This window comes from Labrus bergylta, chromosome 1 (assembly GCF_963930695.1).
Source record: "Labrus bergylta chromosome 1, fLabBer1.1, whole genome shotgun sequence".
Lineage (NCBI taxonomy): Eukaryota > Metazoa > Chordata > Actinopteri > Labriformes > Labridae > Labrus > Labrus bergylta.
Window position 1 is genome coordinate 20,000,351 of NC_089195.1, and position 19,588 is coordinate 20,019,938.

The 19,588-nt window shown below is 40.2% G+C and overlaps 2 protein-coding genes across 2 annotated transcripts in view; both read left to right on the forward strand.

Moving 5' to 3' along the window:
* The first annotated feature begins 831 nt into the window (after positions 1-831).
* On the forward strand, positions 832-14,460 carry si:ch211-14k19.8 (mucin-3B). Its single transcript, XM_065955996.1, has 11 exons — positions 832-1,432; positions 2,022-2,411; positions 2,773-4,689; positions 4,779-4,867; positions 4,978-5,036; positions 7,440-7,603; positions 9,263-9,428; positions 9,523-9,714; positions 11,925-12,146; positions 13,402-13,561; positions 13,639-14,460. Exons 1-11 carry the CDS (start codon positions 1,390-1,392, stop codon positions 13,711-13,713), a joined length of 3,477 nt encoding a protein of 1,158 aa, XP_065812068.1. The 5' UTR covers positions 832-1,389; the 3' UTR covers positions 13,714-14,460.
* A 4,185-nt stretch (positions 14,461-18,645) lies between these two features.
* The window catches only part of actb1 (actin, beta 1), a 3,923-nt gene continuing 2,980 nt past the window's right edge, over positions 18,646-19,588 (forward strand). The window contains exon 1 of the mRNA XM_020643138.2: positions 18,646-18,802. The gene's annotated coding sequence lies outside the window, so the exon portion shown is untranslated. The remainder of the gene's footprint in view (positions 18,803-19,588) is intronic.

The window sequence follows — 19,588 nt, forward strand, 5'->3', positions numbered from 1 at the left end:
ATAGTGGACATAATATACCTGCAGATTAGATTGAGGTAAACAGAGGAATTGCGCAACAAACAAATACACTTATATTCAGAATGTTGCTTCCCCACAATTCCTATACTAGTAACGCGGCAACAGTGTTAAATCATTAACAGTGGTCTAGTCAAACACATCAAAGCTGTCAGGTTGTTTAAGAGAACACTGTCCCAATAAGCAGGGGCCTGTCCAGAGTGATTGTCAGGGTGGCAATCCCCCCATAAAAATCTGATTGGCCACCCCAGATGTAATCTCCAAATCCCAAACTATGATTGGCTATCTGCCTTGTCAGCGGTAGATGTATGTTGAAATATTTGGACTGTGCAGCATCAGGCTGCTTTCTCTGCTGATAAAAGTAGCACATTTTAAAAATGCAGTTGCAGCAGATGGCTTTTAAACATGAGTCTGGTTCCGTAAATATATCATATGTATCACTAGCGGTCTCAGGATGTTTGAGGGGACCGGGGCAAAAATACGAAAAGGGCACCTGCTCTTTGTGGTGGGGCCCCAGCGCACAGGCTCGAGGGCACTTCGTTCACTATCAGGTTACCCTGGAGGACACCTCAGGAAAATCCAAGAGGGCACTTTAGTGACATTTTTCCCCCAAAATGCTTTTTCCCTATTCCCTCCCTGAGTACACCAGTGATCTGTGATACTATAATTAGTTAATAGATATGATTACTGGAGATATAAAGGCTAAATAAAGCCAATTCATTCGTGTGGGGGGGGGGGGGGGGGGGTCACTACATATGCCACCCTTGATCAAAAGAGTCTTCACAAGCTACTGCCAGGCTGAAAAGTGAGAAAGTTTGCTCTTTTAATTATAATACTGGCATATGATGGTAGGCATACCGTCTGTCAAACACAGTGGGGTTTAGGGCTAATGAACTGCCCCTGCTCTGTCATGTCTTCATACCTCCTGTGGTTAAAAGTTTCCTGTGTATAATGCACGCTGTAAAAAACAGCTCCTGCCGCGTACCACTGGATTCCTTCCTCTCATCTTTGAAAATGTCTGAAGTTTTAAACGACTGCACGAACAGCCTGAAGGTGGAGTAAGCCCTGTGCCCCGTTGTCAGTCCGTCCATCCTGTTTTAGACACACGTGTGTCTCATTTAGGTGACCGTGCGGGGTCGAGCTCTCGACAGCTCGTCTGTTTCCGTTCGGAGGAAATGATGGACGAGGAAAGTTTGTGACGCCGCTCCGTGTTTTTGAGACTGTCCGCAGGGGGAAAAAAAACTAGACAACATGTTATTCACTTTCTATATTCGTCCTCAACATAACGCACAGGTAGCCTACGATAAATCTGAGAAGTCTGTATGGATCTGGGATTCATTGGATGTCCAACTCTGAAATGTCTCATGATTGGAAATGCAGCTCCACGTCTGTCTGTTGCTCGTTCTTACTACAACAGGTAAGGAAATCTGACTGACCCGGCGAAAAAGTCTGATAGTTTACCGATTTCATTGTCACTCAACTTTTTAGCACATTGCTGAAACTGCTTTTTCGATAACTTAAACTTTTTAAATGAAGTCATAATTCGCCTTATTCGTTGTCAGTATAAAATATATTTAGTCTAAAGGTAGTTTTGTATGTAACAGATTTGGGGGGTTACCTGAATGCCTCCAGCCTTTACGTCTTTGTAAGAAATAAATATAGTCTACATACTTTCATTTCAAATCATGAATAATTGTGTGCTTTTGTATCTATTTAATATATGTACTGTCCTGTATTTTATTTGGACCATAAATGTGTGATACAGTTAGAATTTTTTTTAAATACGCCATCATAATCTTTTACCTTTTCATACCTAAAAAAAAATCCTTAAAATTGTGTTATCTGAGAATGGAAAATGAAACTTTGGTTGAGCTAACTGCTTACTTTGTCCAAAGTATTACCAGTAATTGATTTTGTTTCCACTACAACAGCACACAGAGGTCACAAGATTTTAACCAGAGTGATTCCCTCTTTCACCTGCCTCTTTTTCTTTGTTCTCTCTTCAGTTAAAACATTGGCCCTGTCACAGCACCTCTGCGGTGAAGATGTTCACTTTGACCGAAAGCCTGCAGGTCAAATTAATCTCACTTTACCTGGACATTTTACTAATTACACGGACGGATCAGATATCTTGACCCACCACTCTAGTGAAAACACACCAGTTTCAAATTGCACTTGGACTTTAAATATCCCTCTTGGTCGGACGGTACTCTTAAAGTTAGTATGGCTAGAAAGCAACTCGAGCATAACCATTCGTTGTGTGTGGAACAAGGAAGATCTGGTCCTGGAGGGTGGTGAGGGGACAGCTCTGCTCTCCGGCTGTGGTAAAAACAAAGCAACACTGTCTTGGAAAGGAGCAACACAATCCTCAAATGCAATTGAGCTGGCTTATTATGGTGAGAAATGGTTACTAAGTTATCCAGTTGATTTTATTGAGTCTGTGTGACCTAGTTGCTTATCACGAGAGCTTGATCTAATTGTACTAAATTGGATTTTGCTTGTTTTAAAGGTCTTTTTGAGTATCCTGTATATTTTGTTTACAGTTATGGATACATTGGCTGTATAGTATGTAAGTAATTATGGAAACAAACTATGGTAGTATTATGTTTACAGTATGTTGTTATGAGCTCTAAATCTGTAGCAACCTTCTTATCATGCCCCATTGTAGAGTCGGAGAGAAGTTGTGCTGTTTTGATCCCTGCTCTATCTACCTCGCCCATATGTCTCTTTTTTTTGTGTTTGTTCCTGGTCATCTAGTCCAGGAAGATGACACACATTCCTTTGAGGACCACACCAACCCACATTCAAACCATGACCTCTTACGTCGGTCTCAGACAGGAACAAGCTTTACAAGGACTGCTCCTATTCGTCAAGAGCTTCGTAGAGGAACCGAAGGTCTGGAGTCGAGTTTTGGGCCATATTCCTCCTCTCAGGAGCAGGGATTGCTACATCCCACCTCACCCGTGCAGGGACTTGCTGGGGCTGGGAGTGCCGATAGGGAAACTCTCCCTCTTCCTGAGGAAGAACCAAACAATGGAGCGGATAAATCTGGAACTGCTCACCTCGCTGATAGTCCCACGTCTGCCAGAGAGAGGACACACCCCTATTTTCATTCAACAGTCTCACTTTTCCACACTTTGAATACAGAAAAAACTGAAACAAACTCTAGAAAGAAGCTCCCTGAAACACAAACAACACTGACCAATAATAAAGAAAGTAAGTTCACTATCTTGCTTTCAGATATACATCAATTTACAGAAACTGCACCATCTGTTTCCAGCTTCATCAGCCCACAATTCACCACATCTCCTCCACGTCAAGATGCTGTTTCAGGGGAACCAGGAGAGAAAAAACCCACTTCCTGGAGGAGCCATCGCAGCACAGGCGGAATTTACTCTGATCAGACTAATGCCGTCACATCTGACCCTTTAAAATCCCCCACCGAACCTCCAGAGGAATACTCAACCAGTGCAAACCCTGATACAGAACCCACTGCATCATCATTATCAAAAGGCTCACAGGGTCCACACATGGCTGACTCACCCACAACCCCAATTACAGGCATCAACAAGACTGTTAGTACTTTGGAGGCTGCTTCATTTCATCCAAACAGGAGTAGAAATGGCTCGTTGGTATCTGCTTCTTCAGATATTCAAACTGATGCATTTGAGTCCTCTGTTAGGCTTGATAACATAGATATTCTTCAAACGTACACTTCTTCTTCCACACAGAATCAAACAAACTCCCATGTCACACAAACTCCTGACACAAACTCTCCCTTCACACAAACTCCTTACACAAACTCCCCATTTGCACAGACAAGCCAAGATGACACTCAAGCAGCAACGGAAAATACACAAAGAAACTTTAAAGCTTTCTCCTCCTCACCTGATGTTACCGAAGTCGATGATGGGACTTTCGGTTTCACAGATTCTCTTCCAACACCGAGAGCAGCACAGACGTTTGTAGATGTTGACCAGAGCTCATCTTCCAACGTAAACACTGAAACTTATACACTGCATCCCACTTTAATTGTCTTACATGACATCTCTTCTGAAAATTCACAGACTTCTGCTCCTCTTTTGTCAACAAGTCAATCGATACACTTGTCTACTAATTCAAAAACAATCCAAACATACTCTGCATTTCCTGGTTTTTCATCTTCTACTGATACAACCTTGCCTTTGCCTTCCACTACCACTCAATCCGCAGCACACACACCCCTGTTCGACCAAAACCCAATACCTACAGACTTAAAATTGTCAACAATCAAATCTACATCTTCACACACACCTCTTACAAAATCCTACCTGCCTTTGCCCTCTTCCACCGATGCCCAGGCTACTCATAAACAGTCCCAAAACTATCTAACTACCACCTACAATCATCTGCTCTCACCCACAACCATAAAACCAGTTGATAACCATGAAGACAGAGAGGTAGAGGTAGAGAAACTGGATGAGATTTGGCAGGGATTTCCCAGCAGCACAAACACACAGACTCCCACGGCAGGATCTCAACGGCAACCTGCCCCTTACACAGCCCTAAATCCCAACATGGAGAAACCCGCATCATTTACACCTTCTGTTTTCAAATCCAAACCAACCCTGAGCTCCACCACTAGTCATGCACCCAAGTTTTACATCGTGCCAGACCAGCCTGCAGCCATCGGAGGTATTATTTGTGTATTTTTGAGTGTGATTACATACAAGTTTGGGTTCTATAGGCCCATTGTTGTGACATTATTTGCTTGTTTTGTCCAGTGGAGTCTATTGAGCTGCTGCTTCAGATCATTGTAGAAAATCCCAGATCAACTTTAAATCCTGGCTTGGTGGATGACACAGCTGCCTCGGTGAGAAATAATGGAAAAGAAAATGCTTGCAGAAACAATCTGTTGAACATGCTTTGGTTGCAATAACTTATGATTCTATTTTTGCCAACCTTTCCTCCTCCTTCTCTCAGATAGAGCCATACCTACACAGAGCCCCAGGGTTCAACAGGCTGCTGGATGTCTGGAGCAGGTGAGGCCATGTTGACTCAATATAAGTTACTGGGGCTTAGAGTCATAGTCAATCAGTCAATCAATCAATCAATTTTTATTTGTGTAGCATCAACTCATAACAAGTGTTATCTAGAGGCACTTTACAAAAAGCAGGTAAAAGACCTTACTTATTGCTATATTACAAAGACCCGGCCTATCCCTCATGAGCACTTTAGCAAAGCAGCAAAAGTTACAGTGGAAGAAAAAACTGCCTTATTAAAAGGCAGAAATCTTCGACTGGATCCCCGGCTCATGACAGGCCTAGACTGCGCCGGGCTTGGAAAGGGATAGGGGGAGAGATGGGATAAAATGCAGGAAGAGGGATAGGGAAAGCCGTCCATCTACGATCCCGTGAGGGGGTTGTTCTGGCAGGCCATCAACCAACGATCTCGAGGAGCCTAAGAGAGCTCAAGAGCTCCCAGGAAAATAGGTGGTTAGTGACTGAGATTTACAGATAGATACATGCAGTAATATGATGTACTGTATATGCACAGAGAGAGAGAGAGAGAGAGAGGGAGGAGCTCAAGGTGCCAGTTCCCCCAGTAGTCTAAGCCTATAGCAGCATAACTAGGAGCTGGTCTACATCAGCGCCAGCCCTAACTGTAAGATTTGTCAAAAAGGAAAGTTTTAAGTCTATTTTTAAAAATACAGTGTGTGTCTGCCTCCCAGACCCCGGCTGGAAGATGATTCCCAGGGAGAGGAGCCTGATAACTGAAGACTTTTCCTCCCATAGTACATTTAGAGACTATAGGTACCACTAGTAGGCCCGCATTCTGGGACCGTAATGTTCTCGAAGGGTAGTACGGCACTAGTAGCTCCTTAAGATAAGACGGTGCCTGGCCATTGAGAGCTTTGTAAGTGAGAAGAAGGATTTTAAATTTTATTCTAGATTTTATAGGGAGCCAGTGCAGAGAAGCCAACACAGGAGTAATGTGGTCCCTTTTCCTAGTTCTAGTCAGTACACAAGCTGCAGCGTTCTTGGCTAGTTGAAGAGTCTTTAGAGACTTACCAGAGCACCCTGACTAAAGAGAATTACAATAATCCAACCTAAACAAATGCATGAACTAGTTTTTCTGCCTCATTTTGCGACAGGTTATGCCTGATCTTAGATATATTACGAAGGTGAAAATAGGCTGTCCTTAAAATTTGCTTGATGTGACAGTTAAATGACATATCTTGATCAAATAGAATTCGTAGATTCCTAACAGTGGTGCTAGATGCCAGGCTGATGTCATTAAGGGCAGTCATATCATTAGAAAAATGTCTCTGAGAGGTTTTTAGGGCCTAGCACAATAACTTCAGTCTTGTCTGAGTTAAGTAACAAAACATTTCTGGTCATCCAGGTCCTAACGTCCTTAAGGCACGTTTCTAGTTTACATAACTGACTGGTGCCATCGGGCTTTATTGATACGAAAAGATGAGTATCATCTGCATAACAATGAAAATGTATGGGGTGTTACCTCATAATATTTCCCAGAGGAAACATATATAATGTAAAGAGAATCGGTCCAAGCACTGAACCTTGTGGCACTCCATGGCTAACTTTGGTGTGAATAGAGGACTTACCATTAACATGTACAAACTGAGATTGGTCTGATAAATAGGATTCAAACCAACTTAAAGCAGTCCCTGTAATTGTTCTAGTCTGTGTAATAGGATTTGATGGTGAATAGTGTCAAAAGCAGCACTAAGATCTAACAAGATGAGCACAGAGAGAAGTCCCTTATCTTGTCCGGTGATCACCAAATACAATGAGGTGTGTCTGTGAATGCAACAGACACTGGCAGATAATGGCTTCCATGCATGTAGAGATGCTGATTTAAGGAACATTTAGAGTGGTCTCTTAATTTTTTCCTGGAGCTGAATAAACTGGCAAGCTTGAAAAAGAACATGTTGTTTTAGAAACCTTTCAGCGTTCTGGAGGTATACCCAGATTCCTTAACCAGTTTCTCAAATTGCAACAGTTTTTTCTAATCCATGTCACAGGAAGTTATACATGTCCTTACTCAAAGCAGCACTTTGTGTTTTAAAACGCAGCAAGCATGACCACCAAATGTTTTATGAGGAAAGATATAAAATATTGGTTATAAAAATCAATAGCAATTTAAATGATGGCACCTTTTTTTCATATTGTATTGTAAAATTGAACAGGAAAATATGTAACTTCCTAAATAGTAAGAAGAGGATTTACTATTTTTGGAGGTACATTCAGAACAGCAAATGAAAGGGTGCTTAACTTTCAAAGATTGCCGGGTTGCAATTTCTCAAAAATTTGGTTGTCTAGATCTGCAACTGAAAAATGATGGTACCAAAAGTACAAGAAACGTAAGGTCATCTAACGATGCGTACATAAGCTGAATGTGCTGCTCTCCTGTTGTTGCAGTGGCCATGCAGTGCAGAGTCTGGTCCAGTTTAAAACCAGCGGGGCTCTGCAGTGGCTCGGTGTGACAGGACCCATGTCGCTGTTAGAAAGAACTGGACTCGCTAATGCTGTTCGTGAGGGAAGGAAATTCAGATCCTCCAAGATCAACAACATCACACTGGGAGGTAAACCTCAGTCAATCTATCATTCAGACCTTATTCCTAAAGCACTTTTCCTTCAGGGAAATATCATGCAAAGAAATTCCAAACACCAAACCTGTGATTGTATGCCAACTTACAGAGAGCTGACTGAAGAATCAAACTTAAAGGTTTCAAGTCACACTTGAAATGTTTCAAGTCACACTCCAGATCTCTCCCCACATTTCCTGTCATCTCTCTGCCTTACTGACTAGAATAAAGGCACGAAATAGACTTAAACTAACAGGTTATTGGTCAGCCTCAGCAGCTATATTTGCCTCAGAGGGAATTGCGTTGTTACTCCTTACTTGATAGAGATAGATTGCCTCAGTTTAGCTTAGAATCCAGTCACGAGAAATCTGATTTACATGTCTCACTTACTTTGTAATTAAACTTGTTTTTATAGCATAGGAGTCCTACTTGCCTAGCTTTTGTTTTGTTATGTTTTTTAGTTTGAATCTAAACAAAACAAGAATGGCAAAGTGTTGTGGCTGAATTTTATGTTGGTAAAAAAATATTTTAGTGAAAATTGTGTCTTTGTGGACAATTAGGTTGACAATTTAATCACATCTTCAGAACCTTAGAGGCAACATGAATGCCTTTGGAAGAGTATCAAACTGCACAGTATGGCTTTAATTCGGCTAAAATATGAATGTAAAATGGTCACAATACATCATTAGAGCTCCTGTGAGTAGTTTTCACCTGGTTATGAAACAGACTTAAAATAATATGGATGTTTTTTTATCAGCTACAAAAACCAACAAGCCCCTCAGCTTAAAGATGACTATTTCTATTGAGTTGTTTTTTAATGTCTTAAACTGCTGCTATTTATTCGATAAAGTAATTCACTGTATGTTGCCAAAACAACCAATTTTTAAAATTTCCGTGATAAAGATTCACAATAAGTGAAACATCTAACTGTAAAAAAGAAAAGCAGGATTGCATTTTTGGTTTGAAAATAAAAACTGCTACTTACCAATATGCAGAACAAAAGTTAAGAAAGCTGTACAGTTTTGTCTGCTGGGAGCGTCACAACCCACACAAACCAAAAGTTCCACTCAGGAAAATATTTGCATACATAAAAATGTGTCCTGCACAAAATGTACAGATATTGGTATCCGAAACCACGGCCTAAATCTGCTTGTTATTCTGTGCATCAGAGCTCCATTGATGATCATACATGTGTTTATTTGAAGTCCGTTCCACACACTGTTTTGCTGATGTGAATATACTTACAAGTACACGGTTGTGTATTCGTCCAAGGCGGAAAATAATCCACAACAGATGCACTATTTATTTTAGCCAAACTGTGGTGCTTTTCCAACTGAACTAGTTTGTGAACGTTTTAAATCTGCAATGAATGCCACAGAAGGGTTAGGAAAGTCAGAAAGTACTGAGATTTACTACTGTAATTAAGAGTTTGGTCTGGTGATGTTTGAAATTCTTTATTAGGAATAACCCCTTGAGATATGTCATCTTGATTTCGAGGGGGTCCTAGAGTACAGAAATGTACAATGCACAGACAAAAGGAGACAGGACGTTTGACAGTACAAGAAAAGAAAGAAAATAAAAATGTGGTTTGTTGAGATAAATCAAACTGAAATACAAAAATCATTAGTCTAATCCTTAAATGCATCCTTTGTCCAGGTGTGCAGGCTGATGTGTGTGACTGGTTACTGACGTGCCCATCAGGGTTTAAGTGTGTGTCCCAGCCTGGCTCTTCAAACTACAGCTGCTCTTCCTTCTGCCACTTTGACCACTGCCACCACCACGGCATCTGTACACACCATCCAAGCCAACTTCCCATTTGCCGGTTAGAACATGCTCTTCTTCAAATGTATATCTCATGATCTACAGTATGCAAGAAGCTTTTCTACATGGAAGGTCATTTTTTTTGTCTGCATTAGCTGCCTTGTAGGAGAGGATTTCTGGTACATGGGTCAGAGGTGTGACGTGAGGATGACTCGGGTGCGGCTCGTGGGCGCATGTCTCGCCATCTTACTCATCATGGTGACAGTGATTGGCATTTTGGCTTTTGTTGCAGTGCGACGCTACAAAGCAGCGTTGATCCAGGCCAAAGTGGATCAGACACGGAGCAGGTACACACTGATGCTCTGGAAGTTTGTGTTAAGTACAACACCAAGCCAACAGTTGTCTTTCTGATAGTTTAATCCAGGTGTTTGCAAACGGACCTCCGCTCTCTCCAGCATGAGATGGTGAAAAGGAGGAGGCCAAGAGCAGAGGACATGTCAGAATAAATACAGTGCATTATCTTGACCTAGCTACCCTTTGTTTCCTGATATGACAAGGCAACAACAAATTATTGAGCTTATAGTATTCATCACTGTGTACAGTACACAGTACAATGTTACTTATGTCATGATTATGAGGAGAACAAGGTGGGAGAATTCCCATTATACTGACACAAATATAAAATTACGGCTCAAGCATAAAACCCAAATTTAAAAAAAGATGTATACGTATAATGCCTATTCTCACTTTACATGCAAGGGTTCTGCAGTGAAATCTACATCTTTTTATTGACACTGCACACAGTTACAGACATGTTTCATGGTGCTTAATAAGGGTTTGATGATACAGATAGATTAAAAACATGGGGCTTAAGCCGTAACATTACAGGTTGTAGCTGTTGCTTTGGTGGACCAATCAAGGGTTGCATCAAATCACAAATATTCTAGATACTGGCTATGAGAAAAACATACTAATGTCATTTTTTTTTTTTTTGCATCTACCTTTGGCTTTTACAAATACCACTGTTAATGTTAGGGTGCACCAACACATAAGATAGATAGACTCTTTATTGTCATTGTATAAAAGAACACAATGAAACTTTGCTGGCAGCAATCCTGTACAGCAGCATTTACAGCAAATCTTTCACATATTATAAAGTATAAAATAAATGGTAAACATTAAATGCATTTACCGTCACTTGTCTCCAAACAACTATTGACAAATGTGACTTGCATGGCATAGCACAAAAGACACGTTTGGCAATCGTGTTGAAATCAATGAAGGGAAAATGTAACAGAGGGGTGTGACTGCAGATGAAGTGGTTGTAATTACATTAATGCCCACAAGGTGTCACTGCTCAGCTTCTGAACAGTGAAAAAAATGAATTCTGTGCTGCAGAGTCTCAGCAAGTGTTTAGACAGTCGGGCTGAATCCAAAAGTCCAAACAGTAGAGAAAGCAGCACACAAAAAACCTCTCTTCAGGTGCACGGCCACAAAAAGAAGAAAGTAAAAAAGTCAGCACACTCAATGTCCTTTAACGTCTTTTGATCTGGGTAGAGTAGCAGCATACAGACCTTTAATAGACATTTAAAAAGCCTTTATCAGTGTTCTCTAGATCTAAATGTCCTCCTTCAGACCTGCAATGCAGGAAGCCCTTGCTGTAATATGTATTGTGACATGTTCACTGTCATCACATGTAGTCCGTTAAAGGATGTAATATGTTATTTTCTACGTGTTTTTGGAAGTCAGATCTTACTCACTTAAAATTATTAGGAATCTGTTGCCCTCAGATTTTTTCTGCAACCTTTTCAAAGCTGACCCAACAATCCACTGACTGAATGCATGCAAGATGAACCTATTATTAACTAACTTGAGCATGATCTAAATTTTATGTCTGGGAGCTGGTTGTTTTGCATAAGTATAATTTTTTTCATTATTAATTTCATGCCTTACCCTTTTTTTGTGAGCTATGGATAATCTTCCGAGCTAAATTAGAAAAAAAAAAATCTCCAAAGTTTACTCTGAAAGTGTGAAAAAAAAAGTTAATTGAGTCCTGTATAGACTTGATGGTTTGAGGATGTGGACAGCCATCTACATATCTGTTACTGTTCACCATTGGTGGTATTTAAACATAGAGTCATAGAGTTGGACTGCAAGACAAAGGAGTTTATCCATCCTAACTGAGACAATGTAGCTTTATCCATTCGCAGAGGTTAACCTCTTATATTGCAAGAGACGCAGACAGAGAAAGTTCAGTCAGGAAGTAATAAATCTGAAATTGAGTCCTAAATCCGGAGTGTCACAGTGTAGAGTGAGCTGTCTGTGCAGAGGTAGACGTTCTGTCAGGTCAAAGCTTTACTTTCTTCAACAAACTCATGGTTCTGCTTTTGTCTTCTAACGTGTCTTTAGAAGATAGCAATTCATTATAAAGAGTAACCTCTCCAACCGCTTTGATTTTTGCAAATGTTCCTCCAGAGAGATGTTCAAATTGTAGCCTCATTTATAAATACAATGTTCTTTGAATGTTTAGCCTCATGTTGTGATTTATTGTGTGCAGCTATCGCAGGTTCAACCATTTCGACGAGCTGTCAGGGCGGTTCTGGTTACGTTCAATGGCAGGATCAGCAGACTCGCTGGATAATCCTGCTTTCACGCGCTCCGATGAGTTGCTGCACCTGCGGGCACTCGACCGCCCCTGCTGTTACCACGACGACACACTGTCACTGGCGTCCACCTGCCCCAGCCTCGGCACACGAATCAACACAATCTATCCTCACAGGTATACACAAACACACAGCACATATTACAGATGTGTAGTTGATATGCTTACCAAACATGAAAAAATATCAGATTTAATTAATAATTAAGAAAATAAATCTCTAGATAAAAACAAGAAAGCTTAATGCTTACCATGTATTGTTAGTGGCATCTGTTTAAAAGCCCAATAGAGCAATTGCCCTGGCAGTGATGGATAAGGACCTAACTGTGGTGAAAGGAGAAAGACTTCTATCTAAACAAGCTGGATTTAAAGAAACCCCTAATTGACCCTTCAGTGTACAGCTCACTTGCCTGGTTATAAGGTACAAGGTACAGAGTGTTGACTGAAGTTCTTTGCAGCTCTCTTCTAATTAAACTATTATTGCGTTTTTTTAACAACTTTTAAGGAGCAGCAGTAGCTTTAGTAGCTATAGATAATTCTATATTCAAGGCTTGGACCCATATATTACGTTATATTTCACATCACTCAAAAAGAAACAACTGATAACTGTTTTATAATTTCCTGTTTGAACCTACATCATTTTACTTAATGGGCCTTAAAAAAATAAAGCTTCTGTACAGAACAGACTAAATTAATTCACTGAATTCCTGTTTCCTTCAAGAGTTTAATCAGGTGTTTGTCTGTTCCCTGTGATGCATCTCATGACAGATTTTGTACAGTGAAACTTAGCCTCTTTAATAGTGATGCCAGTTTTTGGGACGGCGGTAGCCTAGTGGTTAGTGCGCGTGCCCAATGTACAGAGGCTGTAGTCCTCCAAGCAGGCAACCCGGGTTCAAATCTGACCTGTGGCTCCTTTTCCGCATGTCATTCCCCACTCTCTCCTTCCCCTTTTTCTGGCTCTGTCCACTGTCCTGGCTCTAGATAGATTCATGGAAAGCACAAAAATAAATCTTAAAAAATGTTTAAAAAACTAAAAAAAATCATGCCAGTTTTTTTCCTTTCCTTCTCATATTCCTTACATTCTTCAACATTTGAATTTGTATTAAATGAAGGGGATGGTAGCAAGCAAGTAAAGAGATAAAAGACTAATTGAAGGGATGTTTCGTAAAAAAAATCACTTGATTATGAAAGTACTGAAGAAGTGACTAAATAATTCAATTCCCAGATTGAATGAATATAAAATGCTGTATATTTCTCACCTTACTTTGTTGGATTCTTTAATTCCTTAAAGTTCTCCTGACTTTCTCTTGACTAAAAAAGAAAAGATGCGTGAATCATCCGTGTGAATAATCTCTTGTCTACGCATTCATTTTAGCTCACAGTACGGGTGGAGGGGAAGCGAGGTGAGCATGGGAGACGGTGTGTTGGATTCAGGTAAGGCCAGTGACCTCTCTGTGTGTAGCTGGCCTGTCGAACCCATTCAGTGGACTCCTTTCCCACTTCTGCAGCAGCTGGCTTCTAACAGGACACCCATGGTGAGTGAGTGAGTGTTGGTTTGTACGTGTTCAAAATGAGTTTCCCTGCTTCATTGTGTGATTATGTGTTGTTCCAGGTGAGGGTGTCGAGAACTCGGTCTTACTGTGAAGGCATGGAGCTGGTAGACATGGGGAAGAGCTGGACTGCTTGAAACACAAAGAAAAAACAAAAATGTTCTAACACTGGTGTACTCATTTCGTTTTTGAATTTCAGGCCTCAACAGTTGTTTTGTTGATAAAAACAGTAACTCTATGTGTTTATATGTTTATATTTGTGATGGGTTTTTTTGTTAAATTTTTCAGTGTGTCTAAAATATGTCTTATGTTCAGCCTGACAGGATATACTGCCAAAAAAAGATAAACAACCTGTCTAAATGTCTATGCAATGCTTTAATACACATAAATCTTACTCAGGGCAAGAATAAAAGTGTTATATACTTAGCCTTTTTCAGTAAGTTCCTGTGTATTTCAACCATAGACTGTAAATAATAATAATATACAGTCTATGATGTCAACACACTAAGAGTACTAAGGTTAGCAGTTAGCAATAAAGAGTGAATTATTTAGCACACAACGTAATGCATACAAACATTTGACAGAGAGAAGACTACATCCCTTAAAATGTAAAAAAGACATCAGAAAAAAAGAGGGAGCTAGTCAAAGGGTGATAGTTGATAATTTTAAAAACCTTTCTTGAACTTAAACGGTGAACATAAAGCCATCATCAGCATTAGCTTGGCATAGTGCAAACACTGGAAGCAGTGGGAAAGGTTAGCTTACTCTGTCGGCAAGTGGAAAAAAAAAAACCTGCTTTCCTGCAACTTTAAAGTTTACTAATTAAAATGTTGTTGGATGTTCATGTTGAAGTTCTGTAAATAAAATGTAGTATGAAAAACTGATTTCAGGTATGTTGTGTGCTTGACCTTGGCAGATTGGGCTTTTTTTTCCCCTTCTTTTTACAGTCCGAATGGAAACATAGGCTAACAAGCTAATTACTTTATGTTTACCTTAAAGGCACATGGACGATATCAACCTTTTCAACTGTCTTACTATTCCATTAAGTTGCAGTCAGATGCAGTATTATAAATGTTTTTATGTGTTTCCATTTATTCAAAGTTGGAAAAGATTTACAGAATAGGGTACACAGCTGTTTTATCCCCAAGAGGGGAAAGATCCTTTGACCCATAATAACAATGCTAACTATGAAAACTCTTAAAGCAAACATAATGAACATACTTTTAGGATAAGATTGAAAAAAAACTCTTAGACCTTTAATCTTGTTTTTCCTAAGAATTGAGCAAGCGTATTACCTTTGGGCTGAATTACTCCTTATCCATCCAAAATCTGTTGTGGAAGGCAAAATCGATTATAAGCTCCAGACCTGCATGGGCCCCAAAAGCCCAAGGTATTTGTTTGTGATTGATCAAAAAAAGTTGTTGTACTAGTACACTTTCAACCACAGTGTACTTGTGGACTTGGCAGTGTACTCATACTTAACAAAAATCTCATCCCCATCAGCTACTGCCATTGTAGCACCCAGTCTTCCTGTCATTAAAAAAGGACATATGTCATTATAATGTGAAAGACTTCTGTTAGACTAGCAACAAACCAAAACTGATCATTAAAACTATTTAATGATGACAAAAACAACAAAGTATCCATCACTATGTCTGAGTCAGTCACTGTCTTCACGTGAAACATTAGGCTTAGTTCTAAGAACCTTTGGAACTTTCTCTGTTTGATTCATTCCACACCACAGGAACTATGAACTATTTTAGTTCCTAGAACCCAGATTAGAGGAACATGTTTAGCTCCTGCTTCACAGTAGGTACCATGGTGGTTCGAATGAAGACAGAAAAAAAGTTCCCAGGATGTGTAGTTCTCAGGGAACTCCCTAGTGGATAGTTCCATTTCAAAAAGGCCCCAGAACAGTTTGGTCCGAAAACACCTATTGTATCCATGCCAAAAAGCAGTAGCTAGCCTAAATTAGAATCAGAAATATTTAACCCCTGCGAAAAAATTGGGCGCTCTTACGCAGAATATAAAAATAATGGAATTGTGAAATGAAATATCAACTGTTGAAAATTTGTGAATTTTAAATGCAAGTACAAAACAAATAAAATAGATGGAAATATGAATTATAAGAACTATGACAGAAATACAAAATGTGAATCTTATAGGCATCATACGTATATGGAATATGAACAGATATGTGCATAGAGTGTAATACAGTATTTCGCTGCTCTGTAGTAGTTAAGAAATAAAGATAAATGATAAAAATGCAGAGATATGGGACGTTCTCAGCCTTTTGACGTCATCTGCCTTAAAGACTATGTATACAATGACTTAAAAAATAATAATTAAATCCAAACTAATCTTATTGTCCTTTAGTTTGGAGGAAAAGTATGTTTTCCACCTCATGTGCCTCCTAATCTAACCTTTGTTCGAGCTCTATTTTGCACTGTTACTAATACATTTTCTGCTTTTTAATGTTTAGTTTGCACTTTGGGAATTGTTCATACAAAACAAATTACCTGCCGGGTTAATGTCGCTGGATGACTGCCAGGACAATACTTAGGCCCCAACACCATGAAATTACTGGATATGTTCAGTGATTTTAACTCATCTATATAATATTATGGAGCTCCCTTGCCTTCACTTCTCTTTGCCTTAATCATAATGAAATCAAGATATATCTTTAAAGATCAGGGGTCTTGGTTTAGAAATGTGTATGATAATACATCGTAAAGAGTATTACACATTACTTATTAGGCCACTCCTCTCAAGGTTTTGTATGAAACTCAGCTGGAATGTGATGCCATAAAAGACTGGGGAAGACTGGGAGAGAGTGAAATGTTTACGCCGACCCTATATTGCACTCCTATAACTGTCCCTGTCTTGGGAAAAGAATTAAGGCAGTGATTGATTTTTAAAAAGACAGGAAGTGTGGTCACTAAAGGAAGAATGAATGTGTGTTCAAGTGAGATGGAGAGAGACAGAGAGAGAAGTGGAGAGAGGAAGAGGGATGATGAGTGAAAAGTGAACAGAAGCTACCTGCTAGCTTCTTCCATATACGGTCTTAGTCAGAGCCGAGAGCCAACCCTGGGAATTTCTCTGACTGTGTGAGTGACCAATGCAGGGAGGGTGTGTGTGTGTGTGTGTGTGTGTGTGTGTGTGTGTGTGTGTGTGTGTGTGTGTGTGTGTGTGTGTGTTGTAAAGCATGAGCGAGTCATGCAGGATAGCAAGCTTTTGAAACAGCATGAGTGTGCACAGGAAATATTGAGAAATCTCTCTGTCAGGTCAGGGAGGAGTTAAGTAAATGAGTACAAAGTTGAAAAAATAAACGTTGCTGCTATCCTTTTTATACGAATAAATGGGTGCTGAGAATGATAAAGAACTCAATGTGAAAACAGGCGAATCTAAAAAAAAACATTTACACACACACATACGAAACAGCCTAAAACATGGAGATTCATTCATTTCCTCAGAATGGTCACATGACATGTGCAGTGCATTCTTCCCCCCATGTGACTCACTCCAATATCTCCTTATATGGACGTCATCCAAAGGAACTCTTAAAGGGATGGTTGTCCTGCCCTGGATCTAAACTTGGTGTGTGTGTGTGTGTGTGTGTGTGTGTGTGTGTGTGTGTGTGTGTGTGTGCGTGCGTGTGTGTGTGTGTTTCAGGTGTTTGTGTGTGTCCAGAGCAGGATAATGCAAGACTGAAAAGCTAATTCCCTGATCAGCCAATTTGCCCCCTCTATGTTGTCCTGAGCTGCTCCATAGCTCCTGACATATGGACGTTTGTGTGCATTTGTAGGTCTGTGTGTGATCACTTCCTGCGTGGATCTGCAGGAGTGAAGCACTGTAAACCTTCTTCCTGTCTCTTTTCCTGAGCCTGCTCCCATATATCCTTATTAGGAACACATAGGGCCAGTGAGAATTCCTAGTGTAAGTTTATGAGTCTTTGTCCGGTGCCCTTATTGAGTTAAAAAGCACCCTGACCCACCCACTTTGTCTCCGGTCAACATAGAGGATGCAAAAGGTGTTGCCTTATGTGACATATTTGGATGTGTGCATGTGCATATGTATACCTGCATACAGACGTGAGTGCTGAATAATCATTAATCATAATAGGCCATGCAGAAGCATTAGGACACCAATTATAGGATTGTTTACAGAAATTACTTATCTGTTTTATAATATTTTATTGAGGAAAGCGTGGTTAATCTGCTCCCCCCCACTCATTTTAACATAGCCGAGCTAGTGCTGAGAGATAAGAGATTTACAGCCTCCAGAGTGTTTGCTGTGAACATACCTCAGCTTGACAACTTGTATCAATGTCACCCTCTCTGTATATGTGTGTGTGGGGATTGTGAGACACTGGTATGCCAGGGCAGACGTGTCAGTCAGGGTGTTAACAGTGCTGTCAGTGACCCTGAGATTGTAACCAACCCCGTGTCCTGGCACCGCTAACCACCACAATCATCTGTCATGACTGCGGGAATGTTGCTTGAAAATGCATTACATCAGTCTTCACTGATATTCAGTTCTGCTGCATTCCTTTGATGTCTCCCACTTAAATAAGATTAACCATGTTTCTGTTTGTTTGTTTTCATCTTCTAGATTTAGATATTCATCTGATGCATAAAGATATAACAGAGGATATGAGAATGGGTGTATTTATCAAATGCTTAACCGAGAAATGTACGTAGGCAATGAGGATTATTCGAGGTACTAAATCTATTATTCTGGACGGAATTACTTCACAACATGTTTATCAGGTATCAAGAAATTGTGCATGAAACCAAATTCCTGAACTTATTTCATACTCAAGACTGATGGGGTTTGCAGCAAGAACGATGTCAATTGATGCAACCCACACTATGGTCATGGTAATGAACGATTAAAAACAACAGCATGTGTTTTATGAAACATTGGGCAATCCCAGATTGATTGTATGGATATAGTATATAGGTTAGTTTTCTTGTTGCTTGTTCCCTCTGTCCTGTCAGAGCACAGAAACGTTATCTGCATGCGCCACACCCAGTGGATGCGGCAGAACCAATCAGAAGGCGCCGTGCGGAAAGTTCTCCTTTTATGGAAAGGGGCTGCAGCACGGGCTCCGATAAAGTCCTGCAATTTATTGGCCTCCATTGCAGTCACATCCAGACACTAAACCCTCCCGGAGTGTAGCGCTCAGACACAGTCCGCCTAAGCCGAAAACTCTCCCTCACACAGGTAAGGAACATTTAAGTTTTCTGCGCCTTCTGAAGGCATTTCTTTAACCTACTTGAGCTGTGTGCGATGTATTTGCCAGTGAATTGATTGCAATTCACCACTTAAGTGATCTTTTGAGGTTGTCTGCATGATTTGCCTCAAGTTGAAGCAACTCTTGGAAATGAATATTTTACATAAAGCCCCACGGTTAAATTACAGGTTCAAGCTAAACAAGAATATCCTGTAAGTGTAGCTGTGTGATGACGTGTTTTTTTTGTTCACTGACAGTTATTAATATTAATTATAATAGATTAGATTTATATAGCGCTTTTCTAAATACTCAAAGACGCTGTGAGTAACGTCACGTAAGGTGTGAAATAACCCGACGGCCCCCTGTTGTCACCGGTTTCATCAAATCAGACTAAATGTTAAAAAGCTTGACCTTCTCGCTTACATGTAAGCATCTGCTTTGGCACGGTGTCCTGGTCTGGTGTCTCAGATTTCTCTCACGAACACGTCAATGACGGATAAATGTTTAAGGACAACCAAAATCCTGGGTATGAATTATAAAGGGTTTATTTGACCATCAAACTTGCGTTGCGTCAGATGTGGGGGTTTTTTTCTTTTTTTCCTCGAAACCTTTTAAGTTAACTATGGTTGTCATATTGCCTAATGGTACACCTGATGAATGACTTGAAAGGGCGTAAAAGTTAATTCAACGCCACTGTTAAATCCGCGGGTTTAACCGTACGTGAGTGTTGTGGTGATTGTTAATTCAGTAACGATGATCCAAACGAAGGGAGTGGC